This window comes from Rhea americana, unplaced genomic scaffold (genome assembly GCF_003343005.1).
Source record: "Rhea americana isolate MKP2758 unplaced genomic scaffold, rheAme1 scaffold_8, whole genome shotgun sequence".
Classification (NCBI taxonomy): domain Eukaryota; kingdom Metazoa; phylum Chordata; class Aves; order Rheiformes; family Rheidae; genus Rhea; species Rhea americana.
In genome coordinates, this window is record NW_028186978.1 from 10,510,723 (window position 1) to 10,534,963 (window position 24,241).

The window sequence follows — 24,241 nt, forward strand, 5'->3', positions numbered from 1 at the left end:
AGGAGTAATCTGCCTGCCTGAAGATGCAGGTGGGTCCACACAGGCCACAGAACATTGTCCTGCCATCGTCAAAAACACGGGCAGAGGCTGTGACAAGGAGACCAGGTTCTCCAGTTGGGAAGGTACAGAGGGCACACGGGAGACGTGAGACTCTCCAGACAAACAATGAGGAAAACGGACCATATTCTGTTATTCACGTAACTGCTTGTTCAAACAATAATTCAGTCTCTCTATTGCTGCCTACTTACAACATTTTCAAAACTATGAACACAACAAAAAAAGTCCCAGAATAAGAGTTGAACATTAAAACGACTTCCAGATTGGTACAATCTGTCCATACCCAATTTTACAGATTTTAAAAACTGCCAAATGCTGTGTTTTTAGAGGTAGCTCTGTATTACGTAGTGTTTTGAAGATGAAATATAGTCTTGTAGTTAAAACACAAACTGAGCATCCTAAACAAGAATTTGAGAGAGGAGAGTTCTCTTGTCTATTTTAAGAATTTCCTCTGTAATCTTTAGCAAATCACTTAATCTTTCTATGCCTCCATTCCTCATATTTAAAATAGGGTAAATACTTCCCAGGAAGATAAAAGCTGTCATATGTGTCCTGTTTTTAATAATTAAAAGTCATAGAAAATGTTCTAGTTAAACCATTAAATACATTTCTTGCAAATATTAAAGTTTGTTTTGTTATCCAGAATAAAGCTGCTGAAAATATTCTTTCAATGTGTCATACCTGTTAAGCAGTTTAGTTCTTTTATATAAGAAGTGATCGTGTTGAGTCCACAACTTTATCTTTTTTAAAATTAGCTCTACAAATTTATGAGAAATCTATAAAAGTTCATGTATAGTAAGTTTCTTACTGTATTATCCAGGCAGAGATAACAAGAATCCCAGACAAAGCTCACAACCCCATCTGCAACTATAGCATAGATTACTTTTCACGTAACGTTTGAACAGACCATAAAGAATTTGTCTTTCACTGTCATACATTCAGTATGTATGACAAATGATGACTTCTACATATGTGCAACTTAGATGAAAATAAAAGTGCTGTGGCAAATGCAGGAGCTATGCTGTTATGTTCTTTTGACTTCAATCCTTTTCCGGGTTTTTAAATATCCTTAATCCAGTCAGTTAGTAATTCCCACTTTAGTTTTAAACAGATCAGTGAAAAAAGCTGGAAGACATCATAAAATAGTATGATCGCTAACAGAAGATGAGCCAGAAGATGAGCCTGATGGTGTAGTGAAAATCCGTCACTCACTGATACGAGTTTGGATTCTGAACTGAAGCCTGAGCTGTTGAATCACAGAGGCTGGAAAACTGGCAAAGGCATAACGTTATGCTCCCACAGAGGGCGTGGGGCATAGTGAAAGAACTCCTGGCATCATTCGCAGGCAAAAATTTTGGCTCATGTAAGGACTGGCTTCAACAAGTTCTGAAGGAAGCTATGTTCAGTCCTTCTCTGCAGGGGAACATATTTCTGCAACATGGGGCCTTTCATGGGACTCTGAGTAGGAGTTTTCTTAGACGACACCTGAGAGAGCAGTGGATCTAACTGGAGATGAACATGAAATGAGCAACTTCATCTTTTGGACAATTTGAAACTTATACCCTTAAATATGAACATTTTAGAAAAGCTATACATAAAAAGAATAAATAGAAGTAACTGACATGGAAAGAACATGGGGAAAACTTCTGTGGGGAGAATAAGACAGAGACAGCAGAACTGATGTATTTTTCTATCCTTTCCTTAGAAAATGAGGAAAAAATCTTGCAAGTTAAAGTGCCATTATTTTCTCATTTTACTGTACTTGAGATGATATCCTCTGCAACGTGAGCTTGCAAAAGTAATTTAATGTGAAAAGAAAGCTTTTACAAATCTGACATTAACAGACACTCAAACATCAAACTCAAATTAGATCAAGAGTTACATTACCTTTATTCARTTCAATAGTACATGCATTTTAGACACTGATTCATATTGTTCACTTGCACAAGTAATCATTTTTGTACAAATAATAACCACTGCTCTTACTGTGAAATTCAGTATCATGCAGTGCACAAACCATTGTGCAAAGTTACTGCTTTCAGTTAGAAAACTGTATTAAGGTCATGATTTCTAAATGAATTCTATACATACAGTTTAATTTTGGTTTTATGCAGACATTGCATAGTTGATTATCAGTTTCTAAGGAAAGACTGGAAGTGTGGTATCAGTATTGTTGAAGCAGATCAAGTGACAGTAGCAAACAAGAAGATCTGAAGAAGAGGCATAACCTTCAGGGTTGAAAGGTCAGCAAGTACAGCCTGAGATAAAAAAACAAAAAGGCTTGTTAAACTTGACATTTGAATCAAATTTCTTTAAAGCAGCTAAAGAAGTCTGAAAAAGATTCAAATGTAGACTACAATACTAACAATAATTAGGCTGTTTGAATCTGTCTGGAAACAAATTGTGCTGTTTTATGCTAGTGTGAAGAGGTTTCTCTTGCCTTATTTTTCATTTTAACATTTCAAAGAAAAAAAAAATACATATCTAGGTATATAAACCAAGTAACTTTATTGTAGCCTTTAGACTTTCTTCAAATATACATGGCATCATGAGTGTGTAAGAGGTCTAACATTTCAASTTGCTTCTAAAAATAATTGGGAATTAAGAATCCTTATCCTGTGGCTTGGCTAGTACTTGTAACGCAAGTCAATGTACTGACTCAAATAGTCAATGTCTTCTGATGAAAGTNAAAAAAAAAGGAGGAGTCATCACAAGCCTTCAATGTTTGAAAAAATATATATCATCAGATTTTTGGAAATAATATATTTTAACAAACTACTAAACAATAATCATCTTCATCTTAATCATTCTCTTCATTTCACATCTGTATTTACATCAAAATTTTAGATTCAATATTGATAAAAGTATTCTTGTAAAATATTCATAATACGAAAAAAAAAAAAAACAGATGCAACTACATTAAAATGTACTGACCAGAAAGGTACAAATTTCCCCAACATTTTAAAAACAATATACCTCACAAACATTAAACATTACACATTGAAATAGTAAAAAAAAATCTGATTTTACAAAGTAACTTGACAACACTGAGTTTTTGTAACAAATATAACCTTTTACATCCTTTCACTCCAGAAAAGCAATGTTATATATTGTGTGTTCATAATTTCCATGGGTTTTACCTAAGGCAAGAATTTAAGCAGAAAGATTTGCACTATGTACCACGTGCCATCTGAAGCTTAAGTTACTGTGGTTGGCAAAGCATCAGGAACTATTTCAATCTCCTTTAAGTGAAACTTATCCTTACTTCAGCTGCAGCCAGTGATGTCACCTCCATCAGGTTGACTGCTCGGAAAGCAAACACAGCAGCTGCCAAGACTGAAAGAAAATGCCCAATATTTAAGTTGCTGACCTGGTAATTAGTAGTTAGAGTTAATCTTGTTGTAAAACACCAGTTCTTTCTTATGGTAAGTTTTGATTTTGAAGAATAACATATAACGGACATCAGTGTTTGAGTTTCTCTGGCTATCCTTTACGAAAAAGAYAGGAACAACAGTATATTCTTTGTGAAAAGTTTGAGTGAAAATGCTTGATTTTAAAGTGACTAGCTTTTAATTATGAGGGACAAGGTGATTTACAGTTCCTTTACTTTTAAGCCATTAATTTGCATTTATTTAAATAGCAATTTGTAATAGTATTCTAGTTGTGAACAATATATAACATGAAATGAGAATGTCTTTTATTTTATACTATCTAATGTTGCTACATTAAACATGCAAGCTGAGAGAACATCCTGTATTTTGATCAGAGAGCACTTAGCATTTTTGGACTGCCATTACAGCAAACAATAATAGTAAAGAACAAATATTATTAAAAATTACTTCACATATTTTTGTTAGAGATGCAACATGTCTACAGTTTCATTTATCTAACAGTTAGCCTCTTTGACTTATATGCCATCTGCTTTCAACATTCAAAGAGCAACTAAATTTTCTTCTTTTCACAACATGTATTTTAAGCTAACAGTATCTGTCTTACATCCATCTAGATTTAACATTAAAAAAAATAATAATTTCATTACCAGCAAGAATTTCTAGAGAATTGTATCCTAGGATTCTGTCCCACAAAAGCAAGAGCTGGTCTGTAGCTAAATAACCAGAAAATGCTCGTACCATCCATTTAAATGAAATTCGTAGCCTGCAAACAAGTGATAAACAGTAATTATATTTCTATCTCCCAACATGATCAGATGCTTTAAAATATTCTAAAAGGTGAAATTATGTTGCTATTTTCCTCTATTTCTCTCCTAGTGAGAATAGCCATTTTCTCTTGCAATATTAATAATCCTTTTTTCCCCTATATTCTTCAGAAAGCTATTCAGCATCCTACTTGATAAAGCACTAGTTCCCTTAAATGAATTTGACAAAACAGTCACATTGGAGGGATCCTCAACTATCATCAGCCCAAATGTTTCATCCATTTCTGCTATTACCATGAAAATCAATTATAATGCAGTAAGATCTTCAGATTCCATTACAGTTGGTGCTATAGCACTTAGGGCCATGAGTACGCTACAGAAAGTTACGGTCTCCTGCTCTCTCTCCTTCCAATAGCTTCTGCAGTAACTAGTATAAAAAGCAATGCTAAAAAAAGAAAAAAATCTTCCCCTATGAAGTAGACTACTTTTTTTGGACAAAGCCCATCAGATATGAATCTGAAAACTTAGCTGAATAATATAGCATTCCTCATATAAACACAAAGTGCAATTCTCCTTTTTCACACAACAGGCACAAAGCACATCTATGCGGGTTAGACATAGGACTTCAACTGACTTTCAAGGAAAAATGGCACATTGATGTTTGCATTTTTGAAAAATTTCTCATAGCTTTTAAATTAAAATACTACAGAATAGCATTTTCAGAACAATTAAACTGCAACTTTTGCAGCAAGCCAGAAGGAAGTACTTACGGTTGAGCCCCAATTTCTCGAAGGTGGTAAAAGAGCTGGGGCAGATGGGTTTGCAGAAGAGTCTCAAACAGCAAACATAATGACACAATGCCCTAATAAAACATGATCATATCCTGAACACTAATACTCGTGTTGTAAAATCTGAGAAAACAGTATCAGTATGACATTCATGAATTTTTAATTCAAGCAATAAGATTATTAAGGACATAATACACAGATCAGGTGGGTAGGGCACAACAGCAACTCTAGTATCTTCAGCCACTACAGCCTTGATCCTACAATTACATGTATCAGCAACATACTAAGCTGTGACAGGCCCTTTTAGCTATAAGTTACTTATGGTATTTGTGTGTCAGGGGCTAAGTATCTACTGGCTTAGTTAATATACTGTATCACAATATTACTTAAAATATTTCCACTCTCATGAAACAGACTTCAGTTACATTGTACTGAATGTACACAAGCTAAAAAAAACTGAGGATGTGAGAAATTATTTACCACTGATAACTAAAAATAAATAGCAATGGGTACAACTACAAAAAAGTTAAATGTAAAAAAAAGATTATTTTTTTATAAGTTACCATGAAAATGTTTACAGATTCCTGCCTGATCAGTTTTGTGCTACTAATTACTCAAAGCACATGCCCAGTCTTACAATGCTTTATTAATAAAAGCATTACCTTTTCAACAGAAAATGTTCTTAAAATGTAATGTAACTATTCAGCACTTTGCAAAGGAGTAGAGAGAAATATTTAGTACAAGCACCTTTTCAAAAAAAAAGAAAATAAACAAACTTTCAACAATGTCTTACATTCAAGACAGCTGGCCATGAACATAACAAAATGTATTTAAATTCTCTCTCCAGCATCCAGTAATACTAAAGTGTGTGCTGTCACACAAAGATACATGAATTAACGAAAGAGAGATTAATTTGAGATTACTGAAACTATATAGCATCTTACATTCCAATCCCTCTACCCCTGGAACACTCTTAAGTGAGTACTTATATATATGTCATCAATTAAAGTGAGATTAAGTTCACACTTAAGTGACATCTTGAATTGAGAAGTATATTACACAAAAGATGTGACTCCAAAAAAAGACTAACTAAAGCAAAGACTAACACTAAGGTAGAAAATTAAAATATCCAAACTAGTGTTACCTAATATTCTTTCTAAGGTTGTTTGAAATATTTTATTAGATTTAAAAGCATGTATTTTAATCACATATAAAAGGAAAACCATGTTACTATATATTATCATCCCATGGCAAACAGAATATCAAGTGAGGGGGTTTTAATTCTTAATGAACTTACAGAGGGATGAGAAGAGATGGAATGGAGTCTGAAGAAAAAACGCACATACATCTCACGGAATATCTGATACAGTTTGGAAGGTTCATGGTACAGAAAACAAAGTGGAGCAACTGCAAGGATAAAMGAATTTAATTGACTCAACACTAAGCTGCTAAAAGAGTTCAGCGATTAAGTGCATGAAGTATAGGGGAAAACAAGCAATTTATAGCAGTACAATTAGCAAAATAATAACAAATCAAGTATTTAGAGATATTWTATATTAGATCCTATCATTTAAAGTAAAAGAAGCTAAACAAAAGAGAACAGTATGTTCTAGGTAATAGCATGATGTATTTCAAGAAGCTGAACTACTTAGAACCTGCTTACTACAGTGCTGGCTGCCTAAGCGTAAGGAATCTGTTTTGAAGATAGTGTCACTGAGCTATGGTAAGTTGAATAGTGCAAGTTTTGGATTCAAATGTCTGTAACTTCCAACGTGTTCTTGGGCTAGTGACCCTCTCCTACCTGGTTCCCCCTTTCTAAAATAGGAATAATTTTACTCTTTGAAAGTAGGTGTTGTTTAGTATTAAAATACTAAAAACCAGATTTTGTTTGCCATAATAACATCACATGACTGGTTGACAGAGACCTTTTTATTTCTTCTAAGATCTGAAAAATATGGATATTTTGTAGGTTACAATTTAGAAGGCTTCAATATAGCTGATTCAAAATCAGAAGTTAGCTATATTTGTAAAACAGCAGTTCTCAAACCTTTTTTTCAGTTGGTCCCATTATTCTTTTTGTAAAGGTCTGTAATATAGCTAAATTTATCTCTTGTATGTATACGCCGCACAAATACATAATCAGTTTCCCCTGATATCCACTCTGCTCATTCAGTGCACATTTCACAGCCAGTTACCCTGTATACATTTCAACAAACAGCCTTTGCATCTGTCCACTCAGTCCTTGGATCCACCTCTTGATTTTACAGATGCATTCATTCCACATGACAGCTTGCACTTAAACAGGTTCATAGTCTCTATCTGTACACTAACCCTCCCTTCCAGCTCTGTTTACACTGGATAGGCATACTGATACATTTGTCTGCATACATATATGTACATATGCAAATAAATATACATACTTTTAAATATATGAATATATGCATGTGTGAATTCATATATGTGTGTGTGTGTGTGTGTATATATATATATATATATATATATATATATATGAATCAGAGAAGGTGGCTTAATAGAAAATAATGCATGTAGAAAAACTCTCTATGTGTATGAGAGGCAGGGGTGGAAAGGTAAGTGAGATGTTCACAGAAATGCATATTTACATAGGGGTGAAAAAAGTGAAGGGTGTTACTAGTATTTATGTATGAGGAAAGAAAGCGGAGCTGGAAGAGTTGTCAGAAAGGCCAGAAAAAGAACAGTGTCTGGCAGTTGCCTCAAGCAGGCAAACAAAAATGAGTAGGATTCACGTAAGGCCCCAGATACTTCCTCCTTCATATGAGATGTTCTGCTTGGTCCCAGCTACTGTACCCACAGCTTGGAGGTACACTGGAGCTTCCCCTCCTTGCTTTCCAGCCTCCCATCAGTATATTCTGTGCCCTGTTGAAGAGGAAGAGGAAAGGAAGGAGGGAAGAAGCTCACGCCCAGTTTGAGAGCTGCTGTTCCAAAGGGCAGAATAAAATCCAAACATTTTGAAAAGCAGTTGTGGAAAGCAAAGCTCCAGTTGCACATAGAAAGTAAAAGCCTCCTGGTGAGCACTTAAGGAAGAGTTTGTAACCAAGCTGTTCACTACTTCAAAGACTTAGATTCTCTACTGAGGTTCAAATTTGGATTTCATATTTAAATGGTCTTTGACCTCTTAAGAATCAAACAGAGGAGAGTGTGATCATTAAACTTTCTTCTTGGTGAAACATAGTGTAATCCTGAAATATGATTGCCCTGAGACACTACAAGCATCTTTGACAAATCGGAAAAAAAATGGAAACCTGTAAGAAATATTCTCTCACTGTTTGAATATCTCTGCACTAACTGCCTTATTACAGCTGAGAATTGGGCGGATTTTCTGCTCTGTTCTTAGAAATCTTGTCGACATTTAAGCTTTCATCTTTGCCGTGGAGAARCAACCACTCTATCATTTGTTACTCCCCAAAAAGCTATTCAAGTCCTGTGGATACAGCAATAAGCCTTTCACATAATTCATGTTCATAAGAACTCCTTTCACAGTTGGCTTGGTCTACCCAGAAGACACGGAGCGCCAGAGAAGAGCATGCTGCCACTAAACTTCCTCCCTCTATTCAGATATATTAAAATGCAGCTTCTGACTTGGAGGCCAGCTGCTCAGCTACTAACTCCCAGAGAAGGACCTCCCACATGATAGCAAGCTATAATATAGAGTAAACAGAAACAGGCTGGAATTTGTAAGAGTTATCTACAGCAATCTCAATACACAAAGAAAGAGAACACAAAAGTTTAAAAGTTGCAAAGAAGCATACCTAATTTTAAACTGCAATGTGATAAAAAGAAATCCTGAGTTGTTACGTTGTACAGTTAAGTCTGTATTTGTTACACTTACCATACATAGAAAAGCCATGAAAAGGAATTACACCTACAAAACAAAGAGATTTCTTCTTTCTTTTYATTCTTTCACATTTCTACTTATCCATGCAAAAATGTATTTTTTTCCCCAAGTTTCTAAATTGTATTCTGCACACCACAGGAATATTTCCTGTTACAGTACCTGAGGTCTTAGGTCTTGATCATTTAAGTATAGGAATTGTATTGCTTACTTCAATACAACTACATGTTTGAACACATGCTGTCGTTCCTAGAAGAGCCAAGCACAGCTACATTTCCATGAAGTTCTTAAGTATAAGCTTTACTGAAATCAGAACCTAATTTCAGCTACGACCAGTAGATGTCATGCACTGACAAGGAGGGAGCAGGAAAGGAGGAGGCCAGGACCTCTAGTAATTCATGTAGTACTCAGATAAAACATTTAGAGGACTTGGCAGTTAYACCATGACAGTTCTCTCCTCCTTCCCAAATGATCTTAGCTCCCTTTCATTAATTTTCATACAGGACTCACGAAAGGCTGTAAGGAGAACACTTCATGATTATAAAGCTGCAAGGAGGAACTGTGCAGGCAAAAATGAAAGAAGGAAGAGCAAGCGTATGTGTTATAATATACCGCTAGAGTAGGGAAGACACAGAAAACAAGGTCAGAGATACAGATTTAAGATGCTGCTCTTTTCAAAAGAAAAGAGCTTGAACTTTCAATGCACTGCAAAAATAGGGAATGGATTCAATAGACAGTGGTTGCAAAGGTTGAAATAAAAACTGAGAAAAGAATTTTAGCAACTGAAGTAACAGCAAGGGCAATGTTATTAAATTTATATACATATAGTTATGTCAGAATTTAAGAAAGAACGYAAATTTCCAAAGGAAAACACAACCACATGGTCCATATGGTTTGTAGGGTACTGAAAAGCAGGGGGTCAGATGGTTTCAACACGTATCATTCAGATCCTCTAAGTGGTGATATACAACCAGAATACAAGCTGCTGCAGGAGAAGTTGTTTCCCCTCTCCTTCCCACATGCCTAGACAAACTCCGTATGTAGCTACTAACACTAGGCTGAATGTTGTTTTGGAGCAGCAAAAACAACTTCAGCCCAGTTTACTGCCTTAAATTATCAAATTTAGCAGAAAAAGAGTGAAATATAATTTGTAATAGAAAAAGAAGTCAGCATGTATTTGAGGGAAAAAAAACCTGCATCTTTCTGATCTACCACTAGAGGTGGCAATAGCATAATTCTTACCATTTGGTGGATAGAAAACAGCATATTCTTCTATTCCAAGTTTTCCTGTGAATCATCAAACCACAATTAAAATGCAATTAAACTGTTAACGGTGTGAAGATGTAAATTAAAATATAAATTTTATTCTGAGTGAAAATTGTAAAAATTATAAATAGTGGCATTATTGACCATTTGATATTGTCTAAAAGTATGCAAGGACAAATACAGTTTCAAATGTAAAAYGAAAATGCAGCATCAAGAAGGGAAGATGATCATCCATGATGATCCATGTTGTTGTCAACATTATATCACACTGTCAAGGTTCTCTTTTTAATTTTATTTATTTATTTTATTTATTTATATTTATTTGGTAAAAAAAACGGAAAACTATTCGCAGAAAACTACAGTAAAAGAACATCACCATAGCCTTTATGCAGTCTGTTTAAAAACTGTGGCAATAGAGCCTGTGCACATGGTAACTGTATATATGACTTTCTTACCAATATTCTTTTAAATATAGTCTACCCCATGTAATGAACATAAAGGAAATTCATAGACTGATTAGAGTAGCCAACAACAGAAATTCATACATTCTTAGAGCAACTCCCTTTACCTCGTATGTATGATTTAGGAGGGGTGGCACTACTGTAAGAAAAGTGCTCCAGTACAGATGTATCTCGGGAAAAACAGAGCAATACCTGTAGAAGACATTATCCAAAAATCAGCTGACTTAACAAAACAGTGTCGAACAGCTACAAGCACCTGGCTTAATTAGCACCTTTTAAATGTTACTGAGCAAAGCTAACAGAGTTGAAAGCTCTTGACCAACTTACTTTACTCTCCCCTTCAAATTTTTGGACTGGCTTTGAACCTGAGATTATTTTATCTTCACATTCATTCACTGTCAATAAAACATCCATGTTCTCCAAACCTTCTCTTTGCAAGAACATGGGTTTATGCCCTTCTGCAATGTCATATTGACCTACATGTGAATAATCAGCAGATCGGAACATTTTGAAATGTTTTCTAAGTATTCTAAGTTTGTATTTAGAGCTCTTTTACACTCTTCACGGTTCTCGCAGTGGCTGTGCATGCAACTGGCTGTTTTGATGTCTATTTGGTCATTTTCCTAATCATTTCCTATGACTGATGGAAGTTCTAGTAAATGAATAAACAGATGAAGAATTCACATTTTAGCATATGTGCAGATCTAAAAGCTGGCCCTTGCATTCTCACTCATTCCCATAAGCTTTACAAAATGCTTGCACTATATTCACTTATTTCAAAAATAATAGATTAAAATGCTCATCCTGCATTCATAAGTTCCRAAATGCATATATTTTGCAAAAACTTCATATATTGTAATATATATATTTGCATTCGTCATTGCTTATTTACATAAAGGAACAACCTTGTATTCATAGCAATTGAGTATAAAATTAAATATTAAAAGCATTTCTATAAAAATTCAACAATAATGTGATCGTACATACACTTGCATTATAAAATATATAAACATTGTAATAATTAGTTTTATACTTGAAAATTTTAATGTTTTCATGCAGTAAAAGACTGCATCATCATGAATGTACACAAGAGGGCAGAAGTAAGACAGAAAACGTGATGCTGTTTCTGCACTCTTTTTCATTCACTCTTCTGTTGCAATTTTTAACAGAGGGTTTTTTAACTATACCCAAGGTATAAATTATCAATGTTTTAAATGCTGTTTCACTACATATTTTCTTGTTAATAAAATATATTATATCTTTCAATTGATTATTGCAAACATTTCCCAGATGCCAAGGAAATATGCAAGACTAACTGTGATATCTGAACACCACAAGTGCATTTTTTTGGAAGCAGATCATATTTTGAGACATTTTCCTCTTTTAAATCTCAGAACTACTTCTTAGACACAAACATCTTTAAAAAAATAAATAGTTTCTTATCTTGAACAGTTTAAATTAAATATTATTTCTCTGCAACACAATCTTTTTCATAGCTGCCAAAATATAACTAACAATAAGAATACCCAGGCAAATATAATACTCTGTATATGTTAACTGAGGTAAGAGAAAGAAACTAATCTAAAAAGGACGTAAATTATTTTCTCTCATAGGGGAAAGAATGTAACCTTAATCTGAGGCCCTCTTTTTTTTTTTTTTTTTTTTTTTTTTTTTTTTAATACGATGTCCAGCGCTGGTATCTGGAAGTCTTTAAATTAAGACCAACTACCTTTGTAAGAGGTAGACTATAAGACTATAAACATAAGTTATGACTGCATGTAAAAATCACTGAGTGAGGTTCTTTGCCATGCATTCGTTATGCAGGATGAAAGATTAAAGTATTTACGTTGAACCTCTGGCCTCAAGTTATGTATCATGAACTATTTTCTCATTTACAAAAATATAATGCTAAAGGAAACAATGATAAACCCCCCTTTTTAAGTATACAAACTACCTCTAAGTTTGGCAAACTACTGAATAACAGGAACCAAAAATCAAAAACTATTGCACCCAAGCAACTGATATTAAGAAAAAAAGCCAAAACTTTTTTCAAAAACAGATGACTTTATTAAGTAACTATTCTATTTCAATAATAAGTTATCAAAATGTTAGTTTTGGAATAAAGAAAGCATATTAAAGCAAAAAAACCACGTAATTTCACAGTGTTCTTCTCAAGAAGGACCGCATGCTACTGAAGAGCTACCAACAATGCAATATATCCTCAATATTATTTTAGGCCCAGAGGTTCTGGTTTTGATGGCTGCTTTATCGGTCAAGTTATATACAGACAGATGCCAATGTCTGCCCAAAGGCTTGGAAAACTTASAGGCAGTAATTAGCCATAAAAAAACCCAATCTTCTATGTAAGCAGTAATTTATCTGTTTTAAAATAATTTCATTATCTATTTTATGTACCTTTATTTCCAGTTATCATATGAAATCAATAAATAGTATTTCAGATGACAGAGACTCATACTGCAAAATTTTTCCCAGGGGATTACAGAACAAAATCATTCAACAATAATGCGTTCAGAAATAACGTTGGAAAAGAAAATTATCAGGAAAAGTGGGTGACTTTCTTCTAGAAAATAGTCTGAAGAACACAAGAAAATACCAAACAAAACTAGAGCAAGTAATATTTAGAAGTTTGAGGTTTTCTTTGCTTAAAGCTCATGGAGTAAAACAAATCACTTCCTTTTTCAAAGACTGTTGTTTGATGTTGCTAAGGAGAGGCTGACCCTTTTTATGCTTTTCATTCTATAAAAGAATTCTTACAAAAATAAAATCTTCAATTGTGCTACATATTGAAAATGACAAGTAAAAACTATTTCTGAGTCTTAGATTACACAGTAAACCAGTGCATACTCCTTTAAGGATTATAATCCTATGTCCATTGCAACTGTTAGTTAATGACTAACTAATATGCATTAATAGCATTTATGATGAATGAAGCAGAAAAAAAGAAACCAGATTTTCACATCCAATGATGAAATGTGCAGCAGTAATGAAAAAATTCTTTGGTTCTTAAATTAGGACAAAAAGCTACACATACTTTTTTAGTGAACAAATATCAGTATTTGAATTATCACTATCTGGTCACTTCTCAAATTTTAATTCAGATACAGTTTTAATATCGTACACACTTTATATATATATAATTTCATGAGGTTATTCTTTTAAGTGTTAATGTTTAATTGCTTATTATGTTAAAAATATTACAAGTAGACATGAGTGAACAGTATATTTAAGCAGGAATGCATATTTATACATACATACATATAGAGAGAGAGACTAAAACCAAGGACAATTCCTTGCAGTTTTACTAGCAGTTTTATATATTACTGCCAAAGAAGTTACACAAAGCACTAAAACAAAAAAATAAGATAGTCTAACCTAACAGATATGACTAATGAAATTGAAAGCACTGTAGAAATAGTAAGTTTGCTGCATGACATTTAGGTTGACACTGTAATCAACTACACATTAGAAAATTCATAAGTGTAATCTCCTTCTATTTAAGGGCATCTAATGGGCAGCAAATAAGATAATTCTGTATAAATTCGCTGGTTTCTCTGTTGCTAGAAGCAGTTCTAGAATGCAAATAATGCTGAAAGTAATCATACATATCATTATCATTCTCAGAATCAATGTTTTCAATTTAAATATATGTCAAAAAATACCTTTTATTTTTATTCCAGTGAGCAATATTCCTATTTTTGATCTGGAATCCTGAATACCCTTCTCAAGTCTTACTTTCTTTGCATGTCACAGCTTCTGTCAGTATTTTACTACTGCAAAACTGAAAGAGGAAACATACGGCTGGCTTCATATTTTCTAGCACACTATATTGAAAAGACATAGTGTAGGATCCTTCAGAGTAGGAGTTTCAGAGTCCTTCTTGCTTCATCTCTCTAAAGGTACTTGATTAATTTACAGTATTGTTATTCAGAAGGAAAAAAAAATGTAATGCAGCAAACACAGATGCACCTCTCCAAGGTCCCGTAATATTTTGTCTACAAATAAAACACAAAGGTAGTCCTTACTCTAAATATTGTCTTATCGCAGAAAAGTACATTTTCTAGCTTTTCAGAGGAAAAACTGGTTAGTTACATACCTGATATAAATAATCCTCAAATACAAAATAGTAATCATCATTGCTTGCTGTCAGTTTTACATCCTGAAATCAAAAAAATATAGCTGAAGCAGTTAGAAGCTGAAAGGCATCTTTTCAGACTCTCATAGAAGTTAAATTTTACATGGTGGTAAAAGAAACTGTTTCACCACTGAATCATAAATGAGCTGTAGTCAACCATATACTCCGTACTGTAAAATGCAAAAGCACTATATTAACTTGATTATAAACGTACTCAGAATTGAAACTCAGAAATGGAAAAGTTTGGACCCTAATGTTTTCTTCCTTCCAAAACCAGTTATTCCTTCAAGCCAACAATTTCCTAACCACTTAACTGTTCAATTCAAACATATTTTTCCTTACCACTTACTATCCTATCACTTAACACTTCAATTCAAAAAAATGTCTTATATTAGAACTTAAGGTTCAATTCCATAGAACTGGTCTTTTGAGGATTTCACACAAGGATTGAGTCTACAATAATAAATTCATACTAATTATTCCCACTCTCCTTAAAACCAAAGCATCTAGCATTTTCTTTGTTAAAATATATATATATATATATGTATACACACACACACATATATATACATACACATGAATACACACACAGTGTTGCGATGAGTACGTAATCACTTAATCACTATTTTTTATGAATTACTTACTTTATAAATCAGGCTGTCTACTAAAAGGTCATGCTGAATCACATTTGACTTAAGTTGTTCATAATACAAGWCATCCTAAAATGAAAAATACTATTAGTTTCAGTCTGACAAAATTTAAATTTTTACTTAAATGAGTTATTAGTTATCCCTACTTATTTAAATTAAGGAAGCAAACTGCTAATAAAAGTCTGGAAAAATTATAAATAGGCACTCAACTGAAAATTGTATTATTGATGAAGCATCATATCACTGTTTATTCTAGCTTAATTCATAAGAAGTGGGGCAGATATTTGAGACTTTATAAAATGATAYCCTTTTCTGTTTATTCATATTTTAGAAAATTAGCAAGATGAGAATGAGGTAAACTTATTCAAACAGAAGATACATATTTTCAATCTTTTGGTCTCTCTAGAGCCAAAATCTTTTCAGTGTTCAAAATCATTACGATTTTTTGTTACCTTCTATTTTCATATGGCTCTTCACTAATGGGTTTAGTCATCTTCCAGAATTAGTGAGATGCTATCAGAATTTATAATGTAATCTAATAYGAATCTCTAGACAGTTTAATCTTATAAAAAGACAAAATGATAAAAATATCAAAGATCATATGAAGGATACAAAGAGAAGGAAGTCAGACACTTTTAAAAAACTTCAATTATTTCTTGAATGTCTACAGAACATGCACTAGGATGAAAGAGCAGGAAAGCAAGAGCAATAAACACTTCTCTGCTTTGTTTATTATATCCCTTTCTTCTTAGAAAGGGCTTGCAAGGGAAAAAAAAATGTCATACTGTCATCCTGCAATCCCTAAATCCCCAAATACCTCCCTGCCATTATGCCTACAAATGAATACTACWGTTTCAAATTGTTTTCGATGGATTTGGATGATTTATAAATTAAATCTGCAATCCCAAAGGTCCTTCCCACTTCATGAAACTATTTTAACTTCAGTGCATCTCTACAGACACCATAAAACTGCTTGTATATTACAAGACTTAGATAATATTGTGGGTGATTTCTCTGCAAAAGAGATAAGTCTGGAATAAGGATTTAAAGAGCAAATGGGAAGTAAGATGAAATTTGGAGAGAGTATTATAATGAATGAGAACAGAAGAAAGCAGGGAGAAGGCTAGGGGAAATTCTAATTGTTGTTTGTATTAATCCAGTAGTGAAATGTASTAAGTAGTAATTAACACATTTTTATGTTAATTTGACTGTTAATTTGAAATGATGACAAATAACATATTCTTCAACTACTGATAACTACCCTGAGGAAATTTTTCATTTTGCTAAATGTAAATTAATTGCAGCATATATATAGCACTCTGATCTTAAAAGCTACGGAGAACTATTCTAATATTCGAGCCACAACAGTTTAGTCTGGTTTAAGTGTAACACTGCCACATGAACAATCTCTGAAGAGTTTTCTTTTTTGCCATCTTAGATAACTGTACTTATTATAACAGAAGGAGCTAATAAAAAATAAACTTCATTTTTGTGCTGGAATTCTGAATCCCATTCTCAGTTCATACGTAAAAATGCAAAGTCAGAGAGAAAAGTATCTTAAATTGCTGCCTCAGAAGTTCAACAGCAGATGAATGGGGCTTTTACTTTGAAAACTCAGATTCTGAAAATCTCACCTTCACCCATATAATTTTCCAGATATACCTGTTAACCTTTTTACCTTAACTGCCCATCTGTAAGGCAGGGAAAATAGGATTGTCTACTACCACACAGATCTGTGAAGCTTAATTAATTTATGATCATATTTCAATGTGAGCTCTTAAGTTGCTACATATATGTAAACAATACTGTATATTTAAATTGCTTATATTTAGCCATACTTGAAAGCCAATACCATAATATTTTCAGTTTTCAACTACAAGAAAGACCTACCCCTTACTTTTTTTGTCCACCAGAGAGCTTAGGGGAAAGGGAGCTCTGAAAGTAGTTCAAAGGCAAGAGAGAACAATGTCTTACAAGAGTACCCAGGATACTCAGCAAAGCTGACTTCAGCAGAATCTGCTTATTCACTCTCTTTGAAATTACATTACTCAGCGGTCTCCGTGCAAAAGCAGTCCACCTGTCTGTCATGAAATCCCTRGCACAGGAGCCGCATTATCACTGCTGAATTGTTGGCAGTTCATGATTCATTTGCTGGTTACCCTAGTTATTTTATTGCAGTACTTGTAATTACCTCTCAAATCTAATATGAGAAAAGGGAAAGTGAAGCATGGAACTAGGAATGTGGAGAAGAAAGTTTGAGAYTGGAGGTCTAGAAAGGAGACACTAAGATTTGTAGCATTTGGAGGAAGTCTAAACAAGGAAAATGAGAATTAATTAAGCAAGCAGTAGGTTTTGGAATAGGAAGACCACAAAAAAGCATTAAAAAAAATAAAAAGATTACATACAGAAATAATGGACAAGAGAGTTAAAGATATTCCTTCTTTGAGAATCCTGGAATAGGAATAAAGCTTATTTTCTTTTAGGCAAACACCTATGAAATTTACTTGTGAAGAACATCCTTCTCCAGTCAAAGATGATAGTGCACTACTGCTGCTGGTTTCTCTGCTGTTTGAATGGTAGAGGTCTGGGTGAGGTACCTACTGATCCTAATYCTAACCACCATTACTGGTTATGCACACAGTTGCATAATGCCACATTATGAAATTACCATCTAATCAATTTATTACATTTCCAAACCCAGGAAATTACAGTCAACAAAAGCTACAGTAAAGTAAAGCATTCCTACTTTCTGCCTGCTGGAATTTTCAGAATTAGGCTTGCTTTTCAACTCATTAACCCAACACCACAGGAGGAAAAAGAAAGCCTATTGGATAATGAATAATGTTGTCTTCTAAGCACTGTTTGAACAGCATGCAATGAATAAATTGTAGGGTAATAACACTCAACTGAAAGGATAAAAAGAATAGTAAACAGATTCTCTACAAGCGTGTGCCATCCAATTTTGTTAAATGAATGAGGCAGACGTCTCATAGGAAAATACCGTGATTGTGTGATTTGACATCATACTACAAAATACATACAAAAGAAATCAAATTGTTTGAACAGATGATATGAACTAGCTTTTAAATTTTTGACTTTTCAACCTTAAAAATGCTCTTGTAACATTGTTTCCTTGAAATGTACCATTATATAGGAAGACTAATAAACAATTCATTGCTAGGTAGTGTGTTTACACATTTTTAGATAATTCTGGATATGAACTTAGAGTTTATAATTTTTACTATTATGAAGCCAGATTACTGGAATCATCCCTTACTTTGTTGCATATTAGCTTTATACTCAAACTAAGCTTGAGAATAAAGAATAAAATTTCCCAAACAACATTTTGATGCTAACACATAACAGTGCCACCGAGAAAAAGAATTTAAATCAACCATTGAGCATCTCAGGTAAGTTTTATAATATTTCATTATTATTTCAACAACTCTTYTCCTACAGAAAATTTAATCTATTATTTACTACAAACAAAAGCCCTTTCTGTTTCTTCAAGAAGGAATAAGCTAAGTAATCCAGACCAAGTAACTTTACCAAAGACTTCTCTTACCATGACTGCTCCTTAGGTAAGCTGCCAATGAACAAGATCAGTATTTCTTTTCAAGGCTAAGAATTTATTGCTGTAATATGCAGTTATCAATAAATACCTTGTAATACCAGTATTACAAGAAAGTGACCACATCCTCAAAAGATACAAAACATTATAAAATGTTCACATTTATGTGCAAATGTATGTATCTTATTTCTTATTGAAATAGATGGGAATAGGCAGAAAAGTTATAGCAAGTCTTTTTACAGAACTTAGCAAAGATAACACAGGTTCAATCCTCTTCCCAGGCCCTTTCTCTTGTCCCCTTCTGAAAAAGTCAGCATCATGAAGGAAAATATCAGGAGCTAGTTGGCTGATTAGATCAAGYGAGCAGCTTTGTTCTACACTATTTTGTTCATATATCTGTTTAAAAATCARGGAAAAGGCTAAGAGATGTCAGCATTGCATTGAGATTTTTACCCACGTGTGTGTGAGCATTGTGTGCGYGTGTTTTTCTTGTAAAATGTACATCAGTTTCTGTGACGACTCATTAAAGTATTTCTATTTTGGAAAAAAGATCACTAGAAAATATGTTTGTATTTTGTGCTTTCACTTAGCCTTTATATTTTAATCTCATTTTGCTCCTTACCTCTGGCTGATTAGAAATGTTCAGAATGAGGGCCCACAAATCAGCTCGGAGCGCTGTTGGACATCCCTGACGAACATACTGTTGAGCTGCAGCACTATCTTGCTCTGTTAAAACTGTAAGAAACAAAGAAGGTAATGAACTGATGTCATTTAATATTACCAAAGTTCATCAAATTATCAAGTTATTTAAATCTTAACTTTATATTCTTTTTTAAAAATTGAGATTGATACACCTTCCATAGCCTATGCCGAATCTGCACCAAAAGTACCAGAAAAAAAGTTCTGCAGCCAACATTTTTTTCAAATGGATATTTATCTACTAGACTAGTGTAAAAAATCAGAGGAACAAAAGATCATACTAATAACAAATAACCTATTCACTGGAATTTGATGCACTCATTTTGTTCTGTTTTTCCAAACCTAGATTAGTTTATTACAGTTTTATGTGCAAACAATGTTTTGGTAAGATTTATTTTAGGCAGTGTTTATTATACTGAGAGAATTCAAACACTTATTTAACAAATAAAACATATACATGCAGGCATCAAGAAAGCAAGAGAGAGAGACTAACTAAAGTTTAACTATTTGATGGATATTTGGAGTGCAGTTTTGTCCTACATTTCTGTAAGGTGGCAGTTCAGGAATAGGGCATACAATCTGGTTTACCCTGCTGTAAGCATTAGCTAATGTGAAAATATCTAAAAAGGTCTGGTTTCCACAATGTAATTTTGAAGTAGCTCACTGGGAAACAAGGCAATTGATGCTAAGAAGCAAGGCTGTACTACCTTCTATCATAAAAACACTTAGTATGTACCTTTTATGGATGGGCAGCAAGTGGAGCAAGCACAGCCACAAAATACTCCTTTATTTTATAACTCTGACTACCTGAACATAGCTTCTGCTGATACTACCTATATAATGTGTATATTTTTTTTCCAGAGCGGTCTCTCATTTTAAATAGGAGATTGCCATGTATTTTGGGTTTTTTGTGCCTCCTCCATTTCTATGTTAACTATCTGAACATCTTCATCAATTGTTGCAGGCAAGAATTTTCCAGTTTGGAGTGTACTGTCATGTTTTCCCATTCTTGGTGTACATATTCAGGCGATTAAAGATTTTCTTTTTTCTGCAGGTTTTGCTTTTCCTTCAGGTAGATATGCAGCTAATGTGCTACTGTTGATAAGTTTGCCTAGATGGGTCATTGATGGAAAGTTTTAGGCTCCTCTGTTATAATGGCCTCATTGTGAACTGAATAATGTGTATATCTTAAAACAGATTATTTCATTCTTTACTTAAATCTATAAAGTTATAAGGCAGGCATCTTTAGGTGTTCTAGACCAGTAAAAGTGTTGTCATTGATATTATGCAATCAACTGTACCCTCATACCTGGATCAGGAAACAGAAGATGAGGGATGAAAGAAAGACCACAGAAACAAAAATAAGAAGAAAGGTCACTGCCCTGTTAGCACAACAACACAAAGGGATGGAGGACTTTTGGGAAGCTATTCAACCTTTTTCTTTCTTGATGGTGATGATGTTTAGCAGAAATCACAAGAGACAGTAAGGAGCAAATATTGATGGCTTTCAAACATACTTTGTACGTTTCCCCTATGAGCAAACTTGGGTTAATGAATGATTATTTCTTTTTCCTTTCACGGGTAATTTCTCAACCTACAGGAAAAACAGGAATTTGTTTAGAAAAAGCTGTATACAGAGACAAATGAGTGAATTTTCCATGGTGGATATGTACTGCAACAATTTATCAAGCTCTGCACTTGCACATAACCATCAAAAAGTATCTGTTCCGATGCACAGGTGTAAAACCCATTACACTAATGAGAACTGTGTGTGCAGAAAAGGAAGTACAGAGCTTTTGATTTTAAAATGAAATTCAGTAATGGCATAGGTTAAGTTGTCATCAAAAAGTTGTGTGTCTATCCTTCCTATTTAGTTTTTAGTGAATCCGTGAAACTATTTATCTGTATCTACTGGTAGATGGCAAATGCTTGCTTGTCTGTCTTTGTCTAAATTACAGTGCTATTATCCACTATGTTTTGTGTTAGTTTGTCTAAATTAGTGAATTACCAAAGCTATATGTAGCTGAGATAAATATAAAATCACTAAATGTATTCCTAATTTCTCGGTTTATTACAGATGAAAACAAATCCATACCTTTTTGCCCAACACGTACATGCTCATTTTCAAAGAATTCTAGAAAATAAATAGAAATAAAATAAGAGATATTTTGTATTTTCACTGCATGTCGCAATGCTCCGTTCGTTTTTATAGCTAATGTTACTAAAAACTAACTTATATCAATGTTCTTTTTCAAGAAATAAGAAAAAGAAACTAAAGAATTTCTTCTTGTTTAAAGAACACAAGTATAAAAGTAGCAATATACTGCAAGAACCAAGACTCAAATTRGGTCACTTTCCATTAAAAAAAAAATCAGTTGATACTATTGCGTTATCCATTTTTATACTCTGTAACACCTGTTTCTACAGGAATAATAGTTTAATGGTTGCATACAAGAAAAAAAACAGCAATCACACTTTATATAAGATACTGAATGTTAGCATATGCATATTTTCTGCTATCTTTTCTTAAAGATAGTCATTAAAAAGATGTTAGGTATATGCCCATCTGTGACAGTGGTGTCACATTGTGAWTTAACATTTACTGATATTTTCTGTGTTTGTGCAGATAGTCAATTTTTTCTAGATTTGATCCTGAAGTATATAAACACCTGAACATATTTTCAACTTAATTTGATGATTTTTAATCCTCTTCAAATCCAACCCTTCACATTTGCAACATTATCTAGTATTAGCTATATTTTATCCAGACAACCACTACAGTTGCAACTACAGAAAAAGTATTTATGGTTTATAATGGAAAAAAATACACAAATTCCTTGACAATTGCATAGTATTCTACTCATTAGTGTTCTATTTAAATGACAGAAGCACAGCATTAGCTAACCAGGAGGCACTTGTGCTGAATCATCAATACCCAGCTGTCCTATATTTAAGCCTAGCTCACTGAAGTCTTCTTTCTGAAAAGAAACAAAACCATAAAAAGTAATTAACAATTTTTTTTAAATTCTTTCAACCACTAGAGATTTCTTCTGAAAGAGTTAATGTAAATAATTTTTAAACCAAACATACTTTTTTTAAATGCATATATGAGAAATATGAGTTCAGGTTTTTAGAAAAAGAATCTTATACCAATCCTTACTTTAGTTTCAGTTACAGGTCTCAATTTTCAAGTCAAGTATGAGCTACATCTAGTTGAAATAAACTGAAAAATGAAAGACCAGGTTAGAGCTCTCTAATTTTCTGCTGTTTTCCAACCCAAATACAAGTTGTTCTACTAGCATAAAATCCTCAAGAACCTTATTAGTAGAGCTTTTAAGAATAGCACTCCTATTCCCCAATGTTAATACTGGTACACAAACAATTCCCTGCATCTACTGCTTAACAGTGAAGGGATTTAAACTGACTTTAAGGGGTGGGAAAAAAAATAACTCCTTGTCAACTTAATGATTTTGTGCAAGTAGAATTAATTAACACAAAACTGAAAGTAAGAGGTCTGTAAGATTAAAAAGARATGTTACATACAGAATCTGTATTTTACAGGCATAAATCACCTATTTACAGTTATTTCACAGAAAAAAATAAATAAATGAAGAAAATGTGCAGCAGTGAATTTTTTGGCACAAATTGACTGTGAACTATATGACATAAAACAAAATCTTCCTTCCTGGCAGATATTTACTGCTTATATTTTTCGTTAAAATATATATTTTCAAAGATCTTTTATTTCATCTGTATTTTAACTACTAACTAACTATGACTATGTTCATATTGATTCTGATTTTTAAAAAGAGAAACTTAGCTCCATATTAATATGCTCTACTAAACTACTATGTTTAGTACCTTATTGATTAGGCAGGCAAAACAATTCTTACAGAAAACTTTTGTAAGAAAGAATTACTTACCAATTCTGGAATATCTTTAACTTTTAGAGGAACCTGAATTAGCCCTAGATGATTTCTGAAACTTGGCTGTTCTCCATTTTCATAATTTGGGTTTCGGAGATTCATCAGTACCTTAAAAACAGTAGTTCTGTCATTCTTTGTACGTATTTAGAAATTTACGTTTAGAACTGTTCTTAACATCATCAATATTGCACACTGTATTTTAGGCATAAAACCATTTCCTGTAACAACCTTAGACAGGTCTGACTTATCAAATTATTATTGATGCACTTGGATCATTAACAGGTATTCAGCCCAAGGCACCAGCCTAGACCTAGTGTAAAGTAAATCCCCTTAAATGTCTACAGTGTGAATACAGGGTCATCAYCACCAACAGATTAAATCAACAAATCCACATCCACTGCACTGTAACCTGCTAATGTAAACATAACTCTTTTTTTTTTGAGAGAGAGGCTATTTTTCTGCCATTATTCTTCTATTTTTGCAACAAGAATTGGAGCAGCTACAAAGTATAAGAATGCCTTCATTTATTCTACAACAAGGTAAGGTACACATGCATTCTTAAAGATGCATTGTCTATAAGCAGATTCATAGAGAGGCCACACACTTGACACAGAAGGAACAAGTGGGTTTTTTTTTTTTTTTT

The 24,241-nt window shown here is 33.4% G+C and overlaps 1 protein-coding gene across 1 annotated transcript in view; it reads right to left on the reverse strand.

Annotated features, from left to right (window-relative positions):
- Nucleotides 1-1,918: 1,918 nt before the first annotated feature.
- Nucleotides 1,919-24,241, reverse strand: part of TBC1D19 (TBC1 domain family member 19) — a 46,130-nt gene continuing 23,807 nt past the window's right edge. The window contains exons 8-21 of the mRNA XM_085322721.1: nt 23,596-23,706; nt 22,578-22,650; nt 21,768-21,806; nt 19,596-19,708; nt 15,397-15,471; nt 14,714-14,776; nt 10,707-10,791; nt 10,115-10,159; nt 8,870-8,902; nt 6,299-6,408; nt 4,984-5,075; nt 4,097-4,212; nt 3,323-3,393; nt 1,919-2,315 (exon numbers count right to left, since the gene is read on the reverse strand). Of these exons, the coding sequence (XP_085178847.1) occupies nt 2,241-2,315; nt 3,323-3,393; nt 4,097-4,212; nt 4,984-5,075; nt 6,299-6,408; nt 8,870-8,902; nt 10,115-10,159; nt 10,707-10,791; nt 14,714-14,776; nt 15,397-15,471; nt 19,596-19,708; nt 21,768-21,806; nt 22,578-22,650; nt 23,596-23,706 (1,101 nt within the window). The 3' untranslated portion in view covers nt 1,919-2,240. The remainder of the gene's footprint in view (nt 2,316-3,322; nt 3,394-4,096; nt 4,213-4,983; nt 5,076-6,298; nt 6,409-8,869; nt 8,903-10,114; nt 10,160-10,706; nt 10,792-14,713; nt 14,777-15,396; nt 15,472-19,595; nt 19,709-21,767; nt 21,807-22,577; nt 22,651-23,595; nt 23,707-24,241) is intronic.